Source organism: Symphalangus syndactylus, chromosome 14 (genome assembly GCF_028878055.3).
Source record: "Symphalangus syndactylus isolate Jambi chromosome 14, NHGRI_mSymSyn1-v2.1_pri, whole genome shotgun sequence".
Lineage (NCBI taxonomy): Eukaryota > Metazoa > Chordata > Mammalia > Primates > Hylobatidae > Symphalangus > Symphalangus syndactylus.
In genome coordinates, this window is record NC_072436.2 from 53,548,236 (window position 1) to 53,569,036 (window position 20,801).

The 20,801-nt window shown below is 42.3% G+C and overlaps 2 protein-coding genes across 2 annotated transcripts; one reads left to right on the plus strand and one right to left on the minus strand.

Annotated features, from left to right (window-relative positions):
- Positions 1-296: 296 nt before the first annotated feature.
- UNC50 (unc-50 inner nuclear membrane RNA binding protein) lies at positions 297-10,391 on the minus strand. Its single transcript, XM_055242078.2, has 6 exons — positions 10,210-10,391; positions 8,774-9,057; positions 7,918-8,038; positions 2,462-2,601; positions 2,275-2,376; positions 297-641 (listed from the first exon to the last, which is right to left on the minus strand). Exons 1-6 carry the CDS (start codon positions 10,389-10,391, stop codon positions 505-507), a joined length of 966 nt encoding a protein of 321 aa, XP_055098053.2. The 3' UTR covers positions 297-504.
- Positions 10,242-19,457, plus strand: COA5 (cytochrome c oxidase assembly factor 5). Its single transcript, XM_055242087.2, has 3 exons — positions 10,242-10,488; positions 14,603-14,686; positions 17,979-19,457. The coding sequence occupies exons 1-3, from the start codon at positions 10,390-10,392 to the stop codon at positions 18,018-18,020; spliced, it is 225 nt and encodes a 74-aa protein (XP_055098062.1). The 5' UTR covers positions 10,242-10,389; the 3' UTR covers positions 18,021-19,457.
- The last annotated feature ends 1,344 nt before the right edge of the window (positions 19,458-20,801 follow it).

Sequence of the window (20,801 nt, forward strand, 5' to 3'; positions counted from 1 at the left end):
AAGTACAGTGACTCCCGTTTGAGTGACACTACAGGTTTATAGAGGATTCTGAAGGTTAGAAGGCATCTTGTGGCTTATGTAAATATTTAAAATACAGCTCATTAGAAATGGAGATTATGCATCTTTGTCAATAGGAGAGCGATGGGGCTGTATGATTATTCCCTTGTTCTCCAACTAGATACTCTTTCAAAAATACTTAATTCATATTGTCTTACATTTATGTTATGTTTTCCCCATGCCATTAACATTTTACGTGTAGCTCTTACATTTGCAAATATTAGAGTGAACACACATGCTTTAGTTTAAAAAATATTTATTATAGAAATGTACATTTAATTAGTTTTAAGGAATGTACCTGACCACAGTGTTAATATATATTTCTTCAAATTTGCAAACTTCTTTACACCTTTAAGATATCTACAAAGATACAGTTTATTTACAAGTTTTACAAGAAATGATCACAATACTGTTGACACAGTTACGATTGAATCTTCTTCTCACTTTTTATTTCACTCTGTACTTATAGAAAGAACAGAGAGCATGGGTGAAGTTCCATCCCAGTGCCAGGGACAGCCCGTAGAGCAGAATCAGAGGTGCAAATGGATACAGAAGAATTACTGTATTTTTCAAAAATGGCAATGCTGGAAAAGAAAGGAATCCAAACTGATTTTTTAAAAAAACAGACCAATAAATGAACATTTTGAAAGACAGCTTACGTCAACAAGTGGGGTGAAAGGGAATGCATCTTTTGAATCAGTAAGATGATGCTATTTATACCCAGAACTAGACTACTCTTCCCAACCCCTCTGTGCTGTTTCCTTCTTGTCTAGGGCTGGGAAGAAACCTAGGAGAGAAATTATTTCAGCACAGAGGCTGAGTGGGACATACACTGGACCAAGAGAGGTTAACAATGAGGGAGAAATGTCACAAATATTCATGAAAACAGTGGTGAATTTAAACTTGTGACTGCCTCAGAAACCTCTAGGAGTCCAACTTAAAGTACAGAGATGGATGATGTTATAGGAAAACATCTTTTAGCTATTTGAGATTTTCCACTGTAAAGCATTATACCCCCACTTTAAGAGGGTGTGAGCTCAACTAGTAACCCAGGCTTCAGAAAAGAACTGAAACTCTTAAATAATATAAAAGTCTGGCTCCAAATATTGATGTTTCTTGCTCGCTGCTTAGTTAGCGGGACCCTACCCCATGCATCCCGACCTAAGTATTTCTCATACAGGAAGTTCTTAAACAGAAACTGAGCTGTACTCCAACTATTCTAAGTGGTATAGGGAGTTACCAGGAGTGTTCAAATAACCACTTAGAGAAACCACAGTGCTGCAGTGTTCTCATCACAAAACACTTTCAAAATTCGTTAGAAATGACACAAACATCTCCCCTGGACTAGAGAAAGCACTCCCCAAACAAAGCATTACAATGAAGGGGTTAAGTGTTCCCTGACAAACCAGCCGAGCGGGGGAAGAGAAGCGGGGTGGGAACAACTCTGGAGCCAGGCATAGTCAGAGCCATCTGTATTTATAGTTAGGCCCTAATCATCTACAGTAACAGGAAAGGAAGGGCTAAGAAACGTACATTGCAGTCTAGATTTTATTTGGCTTTATTTAATGGAGATCATTTCTTAACATAAACGAAAAATAATATATGCTCCTCATTCATATTAAGAAAAATGAACTGACAACAGGATTTAAGAGTAAATCTGCAAACATGTCCTGAGGACAATAAATGTTGGGCCCGATCTTCTGTGATCGTCTACAGAACCATACGGTAATCATGAAAACTAAGAATGGGGCAAAAAGTATGATTCAAAAGGCTTTAGAGAACTTCAGTTCATAGTCCTATGTAACAAGATGCTGCGCCCCACCCTTCTTCACTCTACCCTCCTGCTGGTAACCCACAACCTGAAAGCATGGGAGAAGAGGAGCGAATGGTCCTGGATTCCTGCAAGTCATTTGGAGATAACCAGTATGGTTTAACATGGTTCCTTGAAAGTATAAAATCTGTTATATATCAGCTAGGCCATTTTCTAGCTGCATGACCATGGGTAAGTTGCTTAATCTCTCTGCCTCAGTTTCCTCATTTGAAAACGGAAACAAACCTGTGTAATTGTTATGAAGATTAAATGAGATAATGCACATAAAATACTTAGGATAGTGCCTGTAAGTGTTCCATAAAAGCAAGCTGTTTGTACTACTGTTACAACTTTCCCCCTCTTGCTATGTTCTCAATCAACCAAAAACATTTAAAAAAATTACTTACCACTGTATCCCAGGAAAGTTACATAGATATAATAGCCAACTGCAACCAACCATAAGGTATTTCCAACTAAATATCCAATAAATGTGTCTGTCAGGATAACATCTGCCAGAAGAGATGCAGACCATGAGTCCCTTTACCAATGCATGCAATGAAGACTTGGATAATATTCTAATTAACTGCTACTTACGGTTGATGAAAAAAAGCTGGATAAAATGCAAAATGACCAGGAGTGGATAAAAAGCATTGAGATGCACATCAAAAGCATAGCCCCATTCCACATCATAGTCTCTGCTCTGTCGTTTCACTAAATACTTGTTAGAGATGAACCTAAGAGCAAAATTAAAATTTCTTTCATAATAAAATGAATTCTGTAAATGTTTACTGACGACTTTCTATGTGGCAGACATTCTAAATTCTGGAGATATACCAGTAAACAAAACAGACAAAAATCCCTGCCTTCCATCTAGGAAGGAAGGCTGACAATGATACACATATTGTCAGATGGTATGGAAAGAGAGAAAGCAGTAGAGAAATGTGGAGAATACAAACTTGAGATGCAATTTTACATATGAGGGTCATAGAGTAACATTTGGGTAAAGACCCAAGGACAGTGATGGTGCCTGGCAGGTCTGAGGAATGGTAAAAAGACCAGTGTGCTAAAAGAAAAGGAGCAAGAAATGAAGTCAGAAAAGAAACAGGGTTGGGCCCAGCATCAAGTCACACAGGCTCCATGTCTTACGAAGCCTGTGGCCGTTTTACTTAAATCTTTGGCTTTTATTCCTGGTGAAGTGAGAAGCCACTGTGGAGTTTTGAGAAAAGTATTTGACTTAAATGCCTTGACAGAGCCTCCCTGTTGGCTGATCTGAGAACAGACTCGAGAGACAAGACTGGCAGCAGAGACCAGTTAGAAGGCTACTGCAAGGAAGAGATGAGCAGGGGGGCTGGTGGCAATGGAGGTGCTAAGATGTGGCACACATGATACTCTGAAGGTAGAGCCCCTGACATTATTGGATGTGGAGTATGAGAAAAAAATACTCAAGGATGACTGAGAGATTTCTGCCTTGAACAAATGGAAGATGGAGCTGCCTTTAATTCAGGTGGGGCTGGCTGTGGGAAGAGTGGTTTTGAGGTGGGAAGGAGTGTGCAGAAGTTTGAATTTGGACCTGTTATGTTGAAGATGCCAACTAGTATGGAGTAAGAAGTTGTATACAATGTCTAGAGTTTAGAGGACAAGTCCAAACTGCAGATATAAACTCATCAGTGTGTAGATGATATTAATATTTAAAGCCACGGGCCTGAATGATGTCACCAAAAAAATGAATGTGGATAATGAACAGGCCCAAGGCCCAAGACCTGGGTCAACCCCCTATTAAAAGGAGGATGAAATAGTACGAAGCAGTTAGGAAGAGTGACGCATCCAGCGATAAGAACAATTATTCAAGCGTATGTCACTGTTCTACAACATGGCCTACTAGATTTTCAGTTCAGTGATGAATAAAAAGTAAAATATCCAAGTAATAGAAAAGTAGATCTTCAAAGAACAAAACTTGTATTATAAACATACATTGGAAATTAAATGTACTTTTTAATGTATTATTTCACTTCATCTCAAGGATACAATTAAGAATACGCTATTCCGACACTGGGGATAAAAATGGAAAATACACAGAGGTACAATACTAATGGTAACAGTCCCTGCATTTCGTTATCTGAAAACGCCAAAACAATACTGAACAAACTAGAGCTTACCAAGACAGTTTCCTTTTTAGCCAAGAATGTGTGCCATTCAAATTGTACGGAATCAGTATGCAGCTCGCTCCCCAAGAGCGCCCTTTCTGTAGACGTTCTCTGCTGCGCCTATTCTCCTGCTTATCCCAAATGGGCGCTTTTCAAGCTTCTGGCCTCAGTGAGAGTCTTTCCTCTGGAAGACAGATGTGCCTTCCGAGAGCACTCCAAGGCACTGTGGTTTTCACCTCCCAGCTCCATATTAACGCCAGTCAGAGGCTCATCATGGCCCAGACTCTTGCCTCTAGGTCTAGAGTCATCAACCTCAGTGTCTACTGACCTTCTTTTCCACTCTTCAGGAAGCTCCCTCAACAGGCCAGCAAGGGCTGCTTCATTTGCATCTGCTGCTTCCTCAGTCATCTAAGCCAAAACCTTACAGGTCATCCCAAAGGAGCCTCCCACCCACTCCCTCTTCCTGATCCCCCCTCATACCTTACCTTGTTATCTCAGGAAGCTCTCGAATCCATCTCTCCTCTCTATTCCTATCACCACCATACTATCTGGGCCTCCTCTACTCCTATGCAGACAGACCTCTGCAAGTGTATCCAGCCTTGCCCACTCACTACTCCAACTTTTGCCTCCTCCACTGCCATGGAAAAGATAGTGTGAGTTTGACATCATTTCCTTACTTCAAAGTCTCAAAGCTCCCCACCGACTTCTGCCCCCAACCCACACATGCAGTCTATGAGACAAAGTCCAATTTTTTTCCTGAATGGCATTAAGGCCAATTTCTCTAGTCATATCTCTTCCCCAGTGACTCGGTGTCACCCTACGCTCCCAGACCTAGCGTGCTGTTCACACCTCTATGCCACTGCACTTGCAATTCCTGGTACCAGGAGTCAACTATTCCCCATCTCCACAAAACACCTCCTTATGCTGGCTTCTATAGCTCCTCTGTGATGGTCATCATTACATGTAGTCATTTCTCTTTCTAGTTTCTCACACAACATAGGTTCTCAAAAATACACTGAATCCCTTTCTATTTAATTCAAACTATAATACAGACTCACATGAAATGTGATAAAACTCCAGGCTGATTTGGTCCCCTTCTGTGGCTGATATTGTTTGGCTGTGTCTCCAAAATCTCATCTTGAACAGCAATCCCCAGAATCCCCACGTGTCAAGGGTGGGGCCAGATGGACATAATTTCCCCCAAGGTGTTCTCGTGACAGTCAGTGAGTCTCACAAGATCTGATGGTTTTATAAGCATTTGGCATTTCCCCCACTTGTACTCACTCCATCCTGCCACCCTGTAAGGAAGGTGCCTGCTTCTCCTTTGCCTTCCGCCACGATTATGTTTCCTGAGGCCTCCCTAGCAATGCAGGACTGTGAGTCAATTAAACCTTTTTCCTTTATAAATTACCCAGTCTCAGATATTTCTTTATAGCAGCGTTGAGTACAGACTAAGACAGTGGCCTCCAGAATTACTGCATTCATGGCAGAATGCTTGTTATGAATGAAACTATTCCTTTGAAAGTCTTATTTATTGAAATTTTTAAATACATCATTTGTTTTTCATGAATTTCTTGGTAATGAATACGTGACTTATATTAGTATTAATTCTAGGCCAAATTTTAGAATTTTATATTAACAGTGCACAGCATTTATTGGCTAACTAGCACATAAAAAAGCTCTGCTATACTAGTCAGAAGTTACAAAGGAAAATACAGGTATATGTCATTTTACCACACTGCACTGTACTGCGCTTCACACATACTGTAGGTTTTTAATTTTTACATATTGAAGGTTTGTGGCAACCGTGTCCAGCAAGTCTGCCTGTGCCATTTTTCTAGCAGCATATGCTCACTTCATATCTGTGTCAGCATTTTTTAGCAATAAAGCATTTTAAATTAGTCTGTACATTGTTTTTTAGAGCCATAGTGCTACTGTACACTTAAAAGACTACAGTATAGTGTAAATATGATTTTAATATGCACTGGGAACCAACACATCTGTGTGACTCAGTTTATTGTGATATTTGCTTTACTGCAGTAGTCTGGAATGGAACTAGCATATCTGAGCTATGCCTGTAAAAGGGTGGTATTGGCTGGGCGTGGTGGCTCATGCCTGTAATCCCAGCACTTTGGGAGGCTGAGGCGGGAGGATCACCTGAGGTCAGGAGTTTGAGACCAGCCTGGCCAAATGGCAAAACCCTGTCTCTACTAAAAGTATAAAAATTAGCCAAGTGTGGTGGTGTGTGCCTGTAATCCCAGCTACTCAGAAGGCTGAGGCAGGAGATTCGCCTGAACCTGGGAGGCAGAGGTTGCAGCGAGCTGAGATCACACCATTGCACTCCAGCCTGGGTGACAGAGTGGGACTCCGTCTCAAAAAAAAAAAAAAAAAGGCTGGTATCAGAAGTTATAGTTGCAGAGTTTTGCTTAAAATATTAGTAATTACCAAATATTGAACACTTAACTATGTGTCAGGTAATTTTCATAACATAATTCTCTCAAAAATTAGACAGAATAGGTAATTAACTCAATTTTATAAAAGAAGAGACTGGGACAAACAGTTTCACAGATAACTAAGTTGGCATTTGAACCCAGGTCTCTCTGCAACTAAAATGTTCTCCACAATGACCACCATGCCTACCCAACCACTGGTCCTCTACTGAGATCGCTAGCCACATCCCCTGCCCTTCATCCAGCATGCCAACCACACAGGAGGACTTTACCAAACACCAGATTTATCCTCAGTACAATGCCGTTGTTAAATCAACCAAAGTCAGACTGAGAACCCTTTTGATAAAGCCTCTATATGTGTGTGTGTGTGTGTGTGTGTGTGTGTGTGTGTGTGTGTGTGTGTATGAGACACAGAGAGTTTTATTCTCAGGAAGGCATGAGAAGTTTAAAAAAAAAATCCTTCTTTTTCAAGTATACTTCATTTAATGCAAAGATTCAAAGTAAGATTCCACAAAATAACCCTTTAGATCTAAATGGATTTAAACACAATGAATATCAAGAAGTGGTCTCTACTGACAAATGCAGAAAACCATGCTATCAGCCAGACAACTTAAGCAGACTGGCTAAATCTGTAATATTTTTGCAAAACCAGGCATTTTGTTAGTATGCAGAAAATAAATCTCGGGACCCCAAAATCACTAAGCCAAAGGGAAAAGTCAAACTGGGAACTGTGTCAGGCAAACTTGCCTCCTATTTTATTCCTAAGATAGCTTATCTTTACAGGTGTGGGACAGAAAGTCCTCCTTCTGCTCACCTGAGACAAGTGTTTATCTGATTGCTTCCTCTGCCCCATTGTTTATGTAAAAATGCAGACTCGCTGAGCCAGACTAAGGCATAAATGACTATTCCTGTACCTGCCTCTCACAAGTAAATTGTGTATTCAGTGAAAGGCAGATCAAAGACTCAAAAGAATGCAACCATTTGTCTCTTATCTAACTATAACCTGCCTTTCCCCACTTTCTGGATTAAAACAATGTACATTTTACACATATTGACTGATGTCTCAAGTCTCCCTAAAATGTGTAAGAGCAAGCTGTGCCCCGACCACCTTGGGAACATGTCATCAGGACCTCCTGAGGCTGTGTCACAGGCATGTCCTTAACTTTGGCAAACTAAACTTTCTGAATTGAGACCGATCTCAGATATTTTGGGTTCAAAACATAATTATTTCAATTATTTGCTACATTTGACAATATTACAAACAAACCAGCCTTTATAGTATTTTCTGATACAGGTGGCAACACGGGAGGGAAAACTGTAATAATCTTGGCAGTCAAAATTGATCATTCAGTAACTCTACCTTGGTTTCAATTTCCATCTGCTGCTATTGTACCTCTGAAGCAAACAAATGGAGATGCTACAGCAGTATCTGAAAAACCAAAGTTATGGTACTTACCACATTAAAGTTGCTATCAGAAGACCAACGCCTACACAATCTATGAGTACAACCCAAAGGAGAAGCTTTATTGTCTCAAAGAATCCCATGTCCAGCACAAAGCCAAATCCTATAGTGGACACTGAAATAAAGATTCACAAGATTCATTTAGGGACTCTGCTAGGTTCTGGAAATACAAAACACATCCCTTGCCCTCCAGATGCCCAGGCTAGTGGGAGAGACAGGTCTGTAAACAAAACTCCCAACATGTGTGAACACCACCTTGGAACACAGCGTGGCCACTGAGAGAGTTGAAGTTTCCTGAGGTGGGCCCTTGCCAGGCTGATTCACCACGGTGGCCTCAGTAAAGCAGTGTAGAGAAGGCACTAACATAGTTTAAGTCCGGTTAAGGTGCAAAACACCCTATAAACTTCAATATCTTACCCACTTCAACACCCTACAGGTAAATGAGACCCTTGCATTATGGAATTGGGGAACTTCAGTTTCTCAGGTTCACATCAATACCTTTACAATTCTCACTATGGATTTGCCTGACTATGGAATGCAATTTCCAGTTCCATATTCCTTTTCACAGTCAGCTGACATTTGGGTACCGATTCAAGTAGTTAAAAAGATATGGAGTGAATCTTGTCCCCTGCTTTTCAACGTCCTAGGGTAACAGTTTACTCTGGCATCTGCTTGGGACCTGTAGAACCAAGACTCCAACTTTCTTTCCTGTGAGATTTTTGAGGCTTCAGTAAAAGGGAGAAATAGTTTCCAATATTTCCAGATTCTGACCCACAACACATTTACAACAAATACGAAATCTAATCAGAAACACTCAGCGTTCAATTCTATCTCAGATAAACACACTTACCACAGAGCCAGATACTTAACAGGACCAAGAAAGCAGGGTCATCTCTGGCCCACTGGTCCTTCGTCTGTTTTCGATAATGAAAATTTCTGTAAACTCTCTGTGGGGATGTGAACAGATAGAGCATCTGCCAGGCAGCAAATTCAAAGTCCATTTGCCGAAAGCGGAAAAGCCTTCTCAGATATTTGTAGCGTTTCGCTCCGGCTGTGTGTCTTGCTGCATCCCTGGAATTCAAGACTCCGTTCCCCTGCACTGAGGAATTCACTGAAGTACTCGGTAACATCTTCCTAGATGGAAGAAAAACATTTCTTTTACACGTATTCTGGAGAAACTTTTGGCTACCGACACTCCTGAGTTATCTGGCAGGGAGGTCACTTTCCATGTTCTTCCCAACCCTAGAGAAAGGCCAGGAGTCAAAAGCAAATGCAGTTAGTTCTGAGGCGGGTCTTGGGGCTTGGGAACCGCAGACTGCAACCTCAGGCAAGGGCAACAGCCCACCCTTCTGAATCACCTAATAACACTTATCCAGGGGCAGCTACCATTACAGAGACGGGGATGATGTGATCGCCCCATGACTCCGAGGATAGTGATAGAGCCAAGATTCCAAATCTGACTCGAAATTCCGTGCTCTTAACCACCAAGCTTTTAAGAAAATGCCTAAGAAAGCAGTTTCAGCCGGTTAGAACAGGGTTACTGAAGAGGTCAAATAAATGGCCTATTCACACAGACCCACTGCCAGCAAGCTTCTCGGTCACTAGAATGAGATTAAAAACCAAGGAAAACTCCGATCCCTAGTGTTTTACATCCGGAATAGTTCAGCAGAGGGAGCGGTAGCGTCGGAGTCCAGTCCAAACGGTCCGAGCTTCGGGGAGCGCCGACCACTGCCCGGCTGCCCGTCTCCCCTCCACTTCGCAGGCCCCCTGGACGCCGGCAGCGTCTGGCCGGGCCCAGCTGCTCCCTCCCCGCCCGGGACCGCGGGTACGGCTGCCAGATTTAGCAAATAAAAACACAGAATGCCCAGCTCCATTTGGATTTCAGACAGGCCACGAATAAGGTTTTAGTAGGCCTACATCCCACGCAACATTTCTAACATGCTTATACTAAATGCTCTTTATCTACGATGCAAATGTAACTGGGCGTCCTTTCATTTCAGCCGCAACTCTATCACCGGCCGAGGGGCCGGACGCCGACACGGTCACTGCCAGGCCGCAGCGACGTCAGGCCGCAAGCTGTCGGGATTAAATGGCCCCCGGCGCGAGCCTGGGCCGCGGGAGGGCAGAGTGGTCCTCAGGCCTCACCTGGAGTCCTGCTACAGCCTCGACCCCCGTCCGAACCAGCCCACCACCTCCTCCCAGCAGCCGAGCCCAGCCGCCACCGGGCGGGCTTCCCTTCCCGCAACGTAGCCGGCACTTAGGGCGCGCCGCGTCACGGGCACCCACTTCCGCCGCGCACGCGCCACCTCTCGGCCCCCGTAGTCCTCGGCCCTACTGCCGCGGCCCGCCGGAAGTTGTTGCCGCTGGCTTCCGGTCCCCCGAGACTGGGGCCTCGCTCGCTCCTGACCCGGTGGCAATCGTTGCGGTGGGAGAAAGTCGAGTCCGTAGCGGAGGGGAAGCGCCGTCATGCCCAAGTATTACGAGGACAAGCCGCAGGGCGGCGCATGCGCGGGCCTGAAGGAGGACCTGGGCGCGTGTCTGCTGCAGTCGGACTGTGTGGTCCAGGTAGCGCGGCCGGGCGCTCCCGGTGGTGACGACGCCTGCCCCAGGCAGGCCCGGCTCGGCGGAGGGCAGCGGGTCGCCCGCGGCGGCGGTTGGAGTTAACCATCCCGGGCGTAGGTCACAGCTCGGGCTCACTGAACGTGCGCAGATCCACTGAGCTATCGGAGCCCCAGTTCCCTGTGGGGTTAAATCGGAGATAACGATAAACGCACCCTGTCGGGTTTTTGTAAAGGTTAACCCATTTCAGTTCACGAAGCGAACTGAACATTATTGAATGCTAGCACTCTACTAGGCTCTGGAGACATAAAGGAGAATAAGCCAGGTTTCTTGCCTGCCTAGAAATGATTATCTGTCGAATTAATGATTCCAGAGGTTGCGTAAACCTCGTACACTGCCCTGGCCAGTAGTGCCTCCTGCCTGTTCAGTTGTGACTGTGTGCTCAGTTTGCCTTGTGTTGATGTGAATTTGTTTCTGAGTTACAGTTCTCTGCATTCTTGGATGTTAAGTTGTAAAAATAAGGCAACTCCGTATTTTCACGATTTCGTATCTTGCTTCCCCTACACTCTTCCTTCACTCCCCGGCTACAGACACAGGTCTCCTCAGCATCCTCTCGGAATGCACTGAGGCATGTAGTGAGGTTCACAGTGGACCTGAGTTCTGGATTAGAGCTCAAGTAAAGCACAAGTGCCTTTTCCAATTGCAGAGGCCCGACGAGAGGGCATTCAATTGTGTGCAATTGTCTTTGCATTGGGGGATGTAGTTTCAGAAAGTTGCTGTTATTTCAGAGAAAAGATTACCCCCAAATGGACATCCACTGTAAGACTGTATCAGTGTTTCTACCGAGTCACAATTTGTTTGGTTCACTGATTTTAGCAGTCAGCCATTCTCGCATCCCAATGTCTAGTAAAACTTGAGTTATTATAAATTTAAGAGATTATCTCACCCAACTTCCTTATATAAATAAGGAAACTGAAGTACCGTTGTTTTAAGGCTTCTCTGTCCAGGGCTGTGTCCCCTCTGCCCCTTACTCACTGGTGCTGCCGTTCAGCCAGCTCCTGGTAAATGCTTCTTAAGTGGCAGGCATGGTGCCTGACACTGGTGATAACTAAGATGAATCAGTAACAGTCACTACCCATGTAAGCTTGGTGTCATGGGAGAAATAGACATCTAAGGGTCTAAATTCCTGCTGTAAGACTGTAAGCATCTATTAAACATGTGTTTAATGACTAGATCTTGAGGAAAAAAATGCCTTAGCCCAAGGGAGAGCATCTGATTTTGCTTCAGAATTTGGAATCTGCTGAGGTGACATTTGATCTGAGTCTTAAAAGTTGAGTAGTAGTTTATCAAGTAAAGGAGTGGGAACTGTTGTGGTTGTTGAAAATCTGAAAGAACAGCAAGTGCACAGGCAGGGAGATGTGGGAGGGCCCAGAGGAGCTAGTGTCCTGCCATATGGGAATGCGACAGAAGGCCTGAGGGGAAGGTTGCAGCCAGATGTGAAGGCCTGCATGTGTGTCAGAGTGAGGAGACTGGCTTTTATCCAGACGTTCAGCATCGGAAGGCCATGTTGATGAGCAGTCAAGGGAAGAAAGTACACTGAGTAGGACTGAGGAAAGAAACTCCAAGCGGAGGACAATAGCAGCAGCACAGAGAATTCCAAGCTGGCTTTCTGCAGCAGTTGATACAGCAAACATGTATGGAGTGCCAGGCTCCAGTTCAGGGAACAAATACTGACGAATGGAACATGGTCTCTCCAGTGTAGAAAGCGGAGCTGTTTGGCTAGAATGCTGTAGGCAGAGATTATGGTTGGGACAGCTGGTACAGACTTTGCTTTTCCCACCATTGAATATGTGGCCTTACCAATGCTGTTTGGTCAGCCAGAAAACGTGATGCTTATAAATAGCTCTTTAGATGGAAGTTCATATACAGTTTGTGTTAAATTCGTTCTGAATGGTGACTTCAGCTGGAGTGTAAAAGGGCAATAGTGAGGAGGTTTGCAGGTCCAGAACAATCTCCTACAATCTGTTGGCAGCTACTGCCCACTGCTCCTCACTGGGGACTCCAAAAGACCAAGGAAAGCTCTGCTGAGGTCTGTGCTTGCTCTGTGTGGCAACCTTACTTATGATGGAAATTTTTGATTTCTTAAGTTCTGGAATAAAAAGGTTAATCTGATCCTATGGCAGGTTGGTGCTATAGTCTCTTCTTGCCAGTCTTTAACCCACCTGAAACCTGCAGCACCTCGCTCTAGGGAGGAATTCAACATAAACATGTATTGAGTTCTAGATGCTGCTTTGGGAGATTGTCAAGGAGTTAGAGGGCCTCAGAGAAACTCAGGGTAATGGTAAGGATGTAAATTCCAGTGAGGCTGGAGGAAAGCAGGGAAAAAGCAGATTCAAAAGGCATCTCTTGAAGAGACTTCTTAGGATTTAATGACTCCTGGATGATCAGGACAATGAAACTCTGCCAGAGGAACTTCACTCATCATAGGATATCTTCTTTGTCTCCACTAACAGCTTCCAGACCCCCTGACTCTTCATCAGAATCACCTGGAAGTGGTGTGGCTTTTTAAAAGTACAGATTCCACTGCTGCCTTAACCCTACCCCCAATAAGTTAAAAGTTTCTTTCCTAGGTTGGTTCTTGGGCACAGCCATGTTTGAGAGCACTGACTGATCTTGACCTCAGAAGGCAAAAAAGCTTGGGAGTGTATTAGAATATAGATTCAAGTACATGTTACAGAGACCCAGAATAATAGTGGCTTGTACAAGATAGAGAACTTTCTCTTTTGTTCTTGTGCCTATAATCAGGGCCTGGTCATTTCCCTCAATCTTCCATGAACACAGACACTGTTGATCTTGTGACTGTGTGCTGTGAAAATAGGAAAATATAGGAAGTAGGATGTTGCTCTCATATTCATGGTCCAAGACTGCTTTGCTTCCACATCATCAGGCCCGGCAACCTTATGGAGTGAAGTGAGGAAAGGGGCAAGCCTCTTTAAGGACCAACCCAGAAGTTCTACACCTGTTTCCCACACATTCCAGTGGCTAGAACTTAGTCACAGGACCACAGCTAGATGCAAAGGTGTCTAGGAGATCTCACCCAGTCATATGCTGGATAAAAAGGAAGAGCAGACAGCTAGCAGTCTGTTATTTGGGGTAGAGTGGATGATGAATGACAGTCTTTTAGCTTTAGTGTATCTAGATGGATCTTTACCCCAGGCAGCTGGCAATATAGGTTGAAAGCTTTTGAAAAAGGTAGCATCTTTGTTACAGTTTGAAGAGGCATCAGCTTATAAACTATAGTTATAACCTTTTGTATGGTTAGCCTTCTTTTGTCTGCCTCCACATCGTTCATGTGGGCAACACATCCCACCAGCAGAATTGCAGTTTGGAGAGGAAGGAAACCTGCTACTCTGATCCACTTTTGAGAGTCACTGAGGTAGATGACATTTGATATCTAGGATCCAGGCAGACATACAGACTGGAAGGTGGCCAAGATTCCTAGGGGACAGGAATACCACAGACATAGTACCCTGTAGCTTTTCATAGTAAAAACTAGCAGAGTGTGCCTGGCACTTGCAACATGAAGGTTCCGGGTAGTAGCTGCAGTGATGCGGCTGTAGAGTCAAAACCTGCTTGAGAGAAAATCCCTGATTATGCAGAGCAGATGAGCTTTGGGTTACATTTTTCTTGGTGCATGAATGGGCCACATGTTTCTATTTAAGTAGTATTCCAGCCTGCCCTGTTAATACCTTTGTAAAGTGTTTCATGCCAACACTAAAAATATTCTGATTTTAGGGTACCCAGTTCACACACTTCACCCATAAGGAAATGAAGATATCCCTTTCTAGATGTTTATATGAACAGTTTAAGGAAAAGTATTCCATAGAAACCAGTGTTTTCAAGAATTCAACAGTGTCCTTAAAGTTCCCAAGTTACTTTACAATTTTTTTTTCATTCTTTAGGCACCAACAGCCCAAATGAATTAAGAACTATTTCCTACATAACTTTCTATTTTCCTCTTTTAACACTTTACAAAAGGACTATTTTCAGAAGGACAATTATTTTGTACTTTGTGAGAAAATTTCCAAGGTGTTTATATTGTTTTATGTGTCTGTCATAGGAAGGAAAATCACCTCGGCAGTGCTTGAAGGAAGGATACTGCAACGCTTTGAAGTATGCATTTTTTGAGTGTAAAAGATCAGTGGTAAGTGGTTAAAGATTTTCAAAAGCTTATGCTAAAAATTAGCTATAGGGAGGTTAAATATATAAATGACTTAATAGTTACAGATAAGTCGCAGTGATATGGTTTGGAAAAAATTATGTAGATAATATTTCTTCCTCCAGTGAGTTAATGTTAGGTAGCATTCATAAAAACCCACAGCTCATTGTTATGTTCTTCTGTCACCGTGCTAACCACAGCTGCTGAACTTTATGCATTTCTGAAAGTGTGAGAATGAAGTCTCGGGTAAAAGTTGATGTTGGCCACTCTTGAGTTCAGCTCAGTTGGCAATTGTATACAGACATATAATGTGGAGCTCTAAGGTGCATACACTTGTGCCTTATGTGACTAAGAGAAAATGTCAGTATCTGTGTTTGAATTTTGGAGGGATGGATTTTAGAAATAGGGCCTAAAAAGAGATTACAAATCTCTGGGGTTCATTCTAACATTCTTTGAGTTGGAAGATCTACGGAGATCTTTGGAATGGAAACTGAGACCCTTTTCTTGGAGAAATGTATAAAACCAGAAATATGAGCATCCCATTAAAGGAAGAAAGCACTTGGACTTGAGGATGCTTTTTTTTTTTTGAAAGGGAGTCTCACTCTGTCACCAGGCTGGAGTGCAGTGGCGCAATCTCAGATCACTGCAACCTCTGCCTCCTGGGTTCAAGAGATTCTCCTGCCTCAGCCTCCTGAGTAGCTGGGATTACAGGCGCCTGCCACTGTCCTCAGCTAATTTTTGTATTTTTTTTAGTAGAGATGGGATTTCACCATGTTGGCCAGGCTGGTCTTGAACTCCTGACCTCAGGTGATCTGCCTGCCTCGGCTTCCCAAAGTGCTGGGATTACAGGAGTGAACCACCACACCTGGCCTGGAGCATGCTTTTGTTTGCTTAGGAACTACACTGCAAATCCCTTCCTTTTTGTTAACAAAAGAAATGGAGGGTACTGATACTTACGACCTGCAAGTGGATGTAAACAAAGAACTTGGAGCATGTTTGCCAGCTAATCAGATCCAGGGAGGGTGTAAAGTTAGATTAAATTTGGCCCTGCTCTGTTTACTTTCTTAAGTGACATTTTTTCCTGTCATTCGATGTGAACAGAGGATTTTCTTGCCTTCTCTCACATAGATTTGTTACCCATGTAAAATGCAAACCTTTAACTTTGTCAAGAATTTCAAAGCGTGTGCAGTAAACCGTCTGAAATTCTCTACCTAAAGCTCAGTCTTGAATCTCCAAAGAACGAAGAAGTCAGATTTTTTTTTTATTTTTTCAATTTATCTACTTTCTGCAGAAATTTTTAACAATCTTACATAAAAAGTAAAATGTTCTTACCATTTCTAAATATCAGTACAAGGCAGAGTTTCACATATACTTTGACACTGAAAAGAGCACCTTAGGGACCCTTTTTTTTTTTTTTTTTTGAGATGGAGTCTCGCTCTTTTGCCCAGGCTGGAGTGCAGTGGTGCGATCTTGGCTCGCTGCAACCTCTGCGTCCTGGGTTCAAGTGATTCTCATGCCTCAGCCTCCCGAGTAGGTGGGAGTACAGGCATGTGCCACCATGCCCAGCTAATTTTTATATTTTTAGTAGAGATGGGGTTTCGCCATGTTGCAGGCTGGTCTCAAACTCCTGATCCACCCACCTCTCCCTCCCAGAGTGCTGGGATTACAGGCATGAGCCATTACACCTGACCAGCTTAGGGACCTTTTTATAATCTTTCTCCAAGACCATGTTTTACTGTTAGTCCTCCAAAATGAGTAGAGTCATAACGCTCGTAATACAACTTGTTATACATGCTTGGCAAAAAACCCAGAAATATAACAATTTAAATTGTGTGGGTAATTTTGTATGCTATTACAGTGAGTGTGCATCTTATTAAAGGTGAGATGGGAAGTTTGAATCTGCTGTTCTCTCATAGTATGAGGAGTTCACCATCCTGATTCCTGTGTTTAAAATTTTTTTTTTTTTAAAGTATGGCTTTAGCTACTTTACCTAGTGCTCAATGAATAAATGGCTGTCTGTCCACACTGACTTTGTTGGACTAACTGGTGGGGTCTGTCTCCAAAATAATTCCTTCCTATAGAATAGTGGTCTGCAACCTTTTTGGCACCAGTGACCAATTCCGTGGAAGAAGACAATCTTTCCACGGATGGGGAAGGGGGCAGGGGATGGTTTTGGGATGAAACTGTTCCACTTCAGGTCATCAGGCATTAGATTCTTATAAGGAACGTACAACCTAGATCCCTTGCATGTGCAGTTCACAGTAGTGTTCATGCTCCTGACTCTAATGCTGCTGATCTGAATGTAATGCCCCTGATCTGACAGGAGGTGGAGCTCAGGCCCTAACACTCCCTGTCCTGCTGCTGACCTTCTCCTGTGTGGCCTGCTTCCTACCAGGCCATGGACTGGTACAGGTCTATAGCCTGGAGGTTAGGGACCCCCAATATAGAATTTTTGGGGAGTGACATTGACTATGCAAGTTTGCCTTATAAACTGACTTTAGAACCCTCTGCTCTACCTACTACCCTTAAGAAATGACTGCACTATGAGGCTTCAAAGAACGTGCTGCCAGTTTGTGAGGTAGTAATTCACCTGAAGGATTTTTAATCCCAAAGTAATGTGTTACTTAACATTTTTCAGGGCCCATCAGTTGCAATTTAAAGATTTCAAATATTTGAATATTAACCTAAACCGAGAAAGTTAAGTTTTTTAGAAGAAGGATATCTATTGAGTATAGTCCAAATAAAAAGTTAAATGTAATTTGGATTCTGCTTGTGAAGAAAATCTTTGATTGCCCTTAAGCGGAACTTCTATTTTTAATGCTATCTTTCTTATTTATTTATTTATTGCCCAGGCTGGAGTGCAGTGGCACGATCTTGGCTCACTGCAACCTCCACCTCCCGGGTTCGAGCGATTCTCCCACCTCAGCCTCCCGAGTAGCTGGGATTACAGGTGCATGCCACCATGCCCAGCTAATTTTTGTATTTTTTAGTAGAGATGGGGTTTCACCACATTGGCCAGGCTGGTCTCAAACTCTTGACCTTGTGATCCGCCTACCTTGTCATCCCAAAGTGCTGGGATTACAGGCGTGAGCCACTGTGTCCTGCCAATGCCATCTTTATTATTGTGGTTTTTCTTGGTAGTTCTGATGTCATTACCTTTTTGATTTTGCTAATAACTGGTTTATTTCTCTCATGCAGTGATACCCTTACCAAAGTAAGGGGTGTTTAATTAATTATAATTGTACCAAATTTGATTTAATTGTATATTTATTTTCAGTTGGATAACAGGGCAAGATTCAGAGGAAGAAAAGGATATTGATACATTATGTTGAAGCCAACATGGAAAACAACAAATATTTTCTCTGGTCATTAACACAAAGAAGCCAAAACAGGAAACATACTTTTTACTACATCTGTTTGGTTGGACCAGATTTCCCCTCCATGGAACACTGAAGGAAATGGATGAGTTCTGTTTTCAAATATGTATAAAGTAAATGATTCTCTTGATCCAAGTTATTTTTAGAAGAAAAACCTAATTGAACAGTTATGGGTTGGGAGCATAATAAATGTGTTTTGAGAATTGTTCTAAAGCACAGAAAATGGAAAGACTGTTATTTGCAAACTTGACTCTTCAATTGAATTACCCAATTTGTACAGGCCACTGATGTGACTGACACAGTCGATAACAGGGAGCCTATCCAGAAGATGTCTGTTGGGAAAGTTTAGGATAAAACTTTTTCTTTAGTTCAGTCTTTTCCTGTCTAGTTCTAAAATGAATTGTGTTTGATTCCTTAGAGAAGAAATACTTCATTTGTGCTCTGATTCACGGAAGTAATAATCTCAGCACTTCAGTAGCGTCCACAGGCATAGCTGATGCTAGGCCCCAGATTGCGTTGCCCAGGCTCTTTATCATCATCTTCGGATTGTTTTTGTTTCCTGGTTTCATTTTCAGTCTGGCCCACTCTACATAATGGGCCAGTGTCAGCTCCAAGTCCACATCCTTACTATCCATGATTCAAAAGGGAGAGAGAGAACTTCCTTTTTCAGGATCCACAAATCAGATCTATAAAAGGACTCTGGTCTTCCCAGGATCACCTGCCCTTGCATTGGACCAGTCCCTGTGGAAGAGGGGATGGGGGCCTGTGATCTTGGCCAGGCCTGGGCTATCTGCGCTGTCATTGCTAACTCCTGTCAGAATCACATGGATGAGTAGTGGGCCGAATCCCAAAAGGAAAGGGGTTTAGAGCAAGTGGAAACAACAGATGTTCACTATAGAAAGCAAGAATGAAAACCATGAAGTGGTTGAAGATTAGCCTTACAGTAATTTTATTCTGATCACTTAATATAGTAGAGTCAAACAGGAATCCAAGTTTCCAACTTTATATTTGGCACTGAAGAATCACAAAGAACTCTAGCGTCTTTATACCTCCATGGTTCACTGGAGTTAGAGCAATCAGGGTGTTGTACAGCTCACTTGAGTTTTTAAAGGTTCTACTAAAAAGTGAGAATTCCACACCAATATGGGTCATTGTTGCAGAATATCACAAAGGTCTGTTGTGTATACTCCTTTTCACCAGGAAAGGGACAATAATGGTTTTTTTCAATGTATATATATTTAAATGATATAACTTTTTATTAATAAAAGTAAACAACTCTAAAATATATATTATAAAGCCCTGTCATCTTTGTTTAGTAACAGCTTTATTGAGCTTTATTTGGAGAAATACACATACCATAAAATTCACCCTGAAACTTACCAATTCAGTGTTTTTTATTGTATCTACAGAGTTGTGCAACCATCACCACTAATTCCAGAACATTTGCATCACTACAAAGAGCAACCTGTACCCATTAGCAGTCACTTCCCTTCTCCCTCAGCCTCTTAAAAACCACTGAGACACTTTTTATATAATAAATATGTAGCCTTTTGTGACTGGCTTCCTTCACTTACCATAATGTTTTCAAGGCTCATCCACATGTACAATCTATCTGTACTTCATTACCTTTTGTGAATACTATTCCATAGTATAGATATACCACATTTTATTTATTCATTCATCAGTTGGCAGACTGGTTTGTTTACACATTTGGGCTATGATGACTAATGCTATGAACAATGGTGAACAAATTTTGCATGGACATCATATGTTTCCGTAAGAGTGGAATTACAGGGTCATATAATTCCAACCTTTTATTTTTTTTTTTTTTGAGACAACATCTGCTGTTGCCCAGAGTGCAGTGGCATGATTGCAGCTCACTGCAGCCTCACCCAGGCTCCTCCTAACTCAGCCTCCTGAGTAGCTGGGACCACAGTCACGTGACACCATGCCCAGCTAATTTTTTTTTTTGTATTTTTGTGGAGACAGGGTCTCCCCATGTTGCCCAGGCTGGTCTCAAACTCTTGGGCTCAGGTGATACTCCCACCTCGGCCTCCCAAAGTGCTGGGATTACAGGCGTGGGCCACTGTTCCTGGCCCAACTTTAACATTTTGATGAACTGCCAAAATTTTCCATAGTAGCTGTACCATTTTACATTTCCACCAATCTTTGAGGGTTCCAGTTTCTCCACATCACCAGCAGTTATAATTCATGTTTGATTATAGCCATTCTACTGGGTATGAAGTGGTATCTCCTTGAGATTTTGACTTTTCATTTCTCTAATGGCTAATGATGTCTGAGCATGTTTTCATGTGCTTATTGGCCATTTGTATGTCTTCGGAGAAATGTCTATTCAAGTCCTTAGTCCAGTTTTCAGTTTGGTTCTTTTTATTGTTGTAACAGTTTTTTGTATGTTGTAGATACAAGTCACCTAAAGATAAGTGATTCACAGATTCTCCCAATTTGTGGTTTGTCTCTTCACTTTCTTGATGGTATCCTTTGAAGTATAATTTCTAATTTTGGTGAATTACAATTTATTTTTTTCTTTTGGTATATCTAAGAAACCATTGCCTAATCTAAGCTTAATGGAAATTTATTCTTTTATCTTCATTTAAGAGTTTCACATTTTTACCTCTTACATGTGAGTCTGATTCATTTTAAAAATAATTTTTCAGGCTTTTATTTGCAATATATTTTTAAAATTTTAATTGTGGTAAGATACA

Excerpts from the sequence above, each read along its gene's own strand:
- COA5 (XM_055242087.2), top strand. The coding sequence starts at position 10,390 with ATGCCCAAGTATTACGAGGACAAGCCGCAGGGCGGCGCATGCGCGGGC. Across the intron at positions 10,489-14,602 it reads AGTCGGACTGTGTGGTCCAG|GAAGGAAAATCACCTCGGCA; the intron begins GTAGCGCGGCCG and ends TGTCTGTCATAG. Across the intron at positions 14,687-17,978 it reads TTGAGTGTAAAAGATCAGTG|TTGGATAACAGGGCAAGATT; the intron begins GTAAGTGGTTAA and ends ATTTATTTTCAG.
- UNC50 (XM_055242078.2), bottom strand. The coding sequence starts at position 10,391 with ATGACGGCGCTTCCCCTCCGCTACGGACTCGACTTTCTCCCACCGCAA. Across the intron at positions 8,039-8,773 it reads GTTAAGTATCTGGCTCTGTG|TGTCCACTATAGGATTTGGC; the intron begins GTAAGTGTGTTT and ends TCTTTATTTCAG. Across the intron at positions 642-2,274 it reads AACTTTCCTGGGATACAGTG|CATTGCCATTTTTGAAAAAT; the intron begins GTAAGTAATTTT and ends TTTCTTTTCCAG.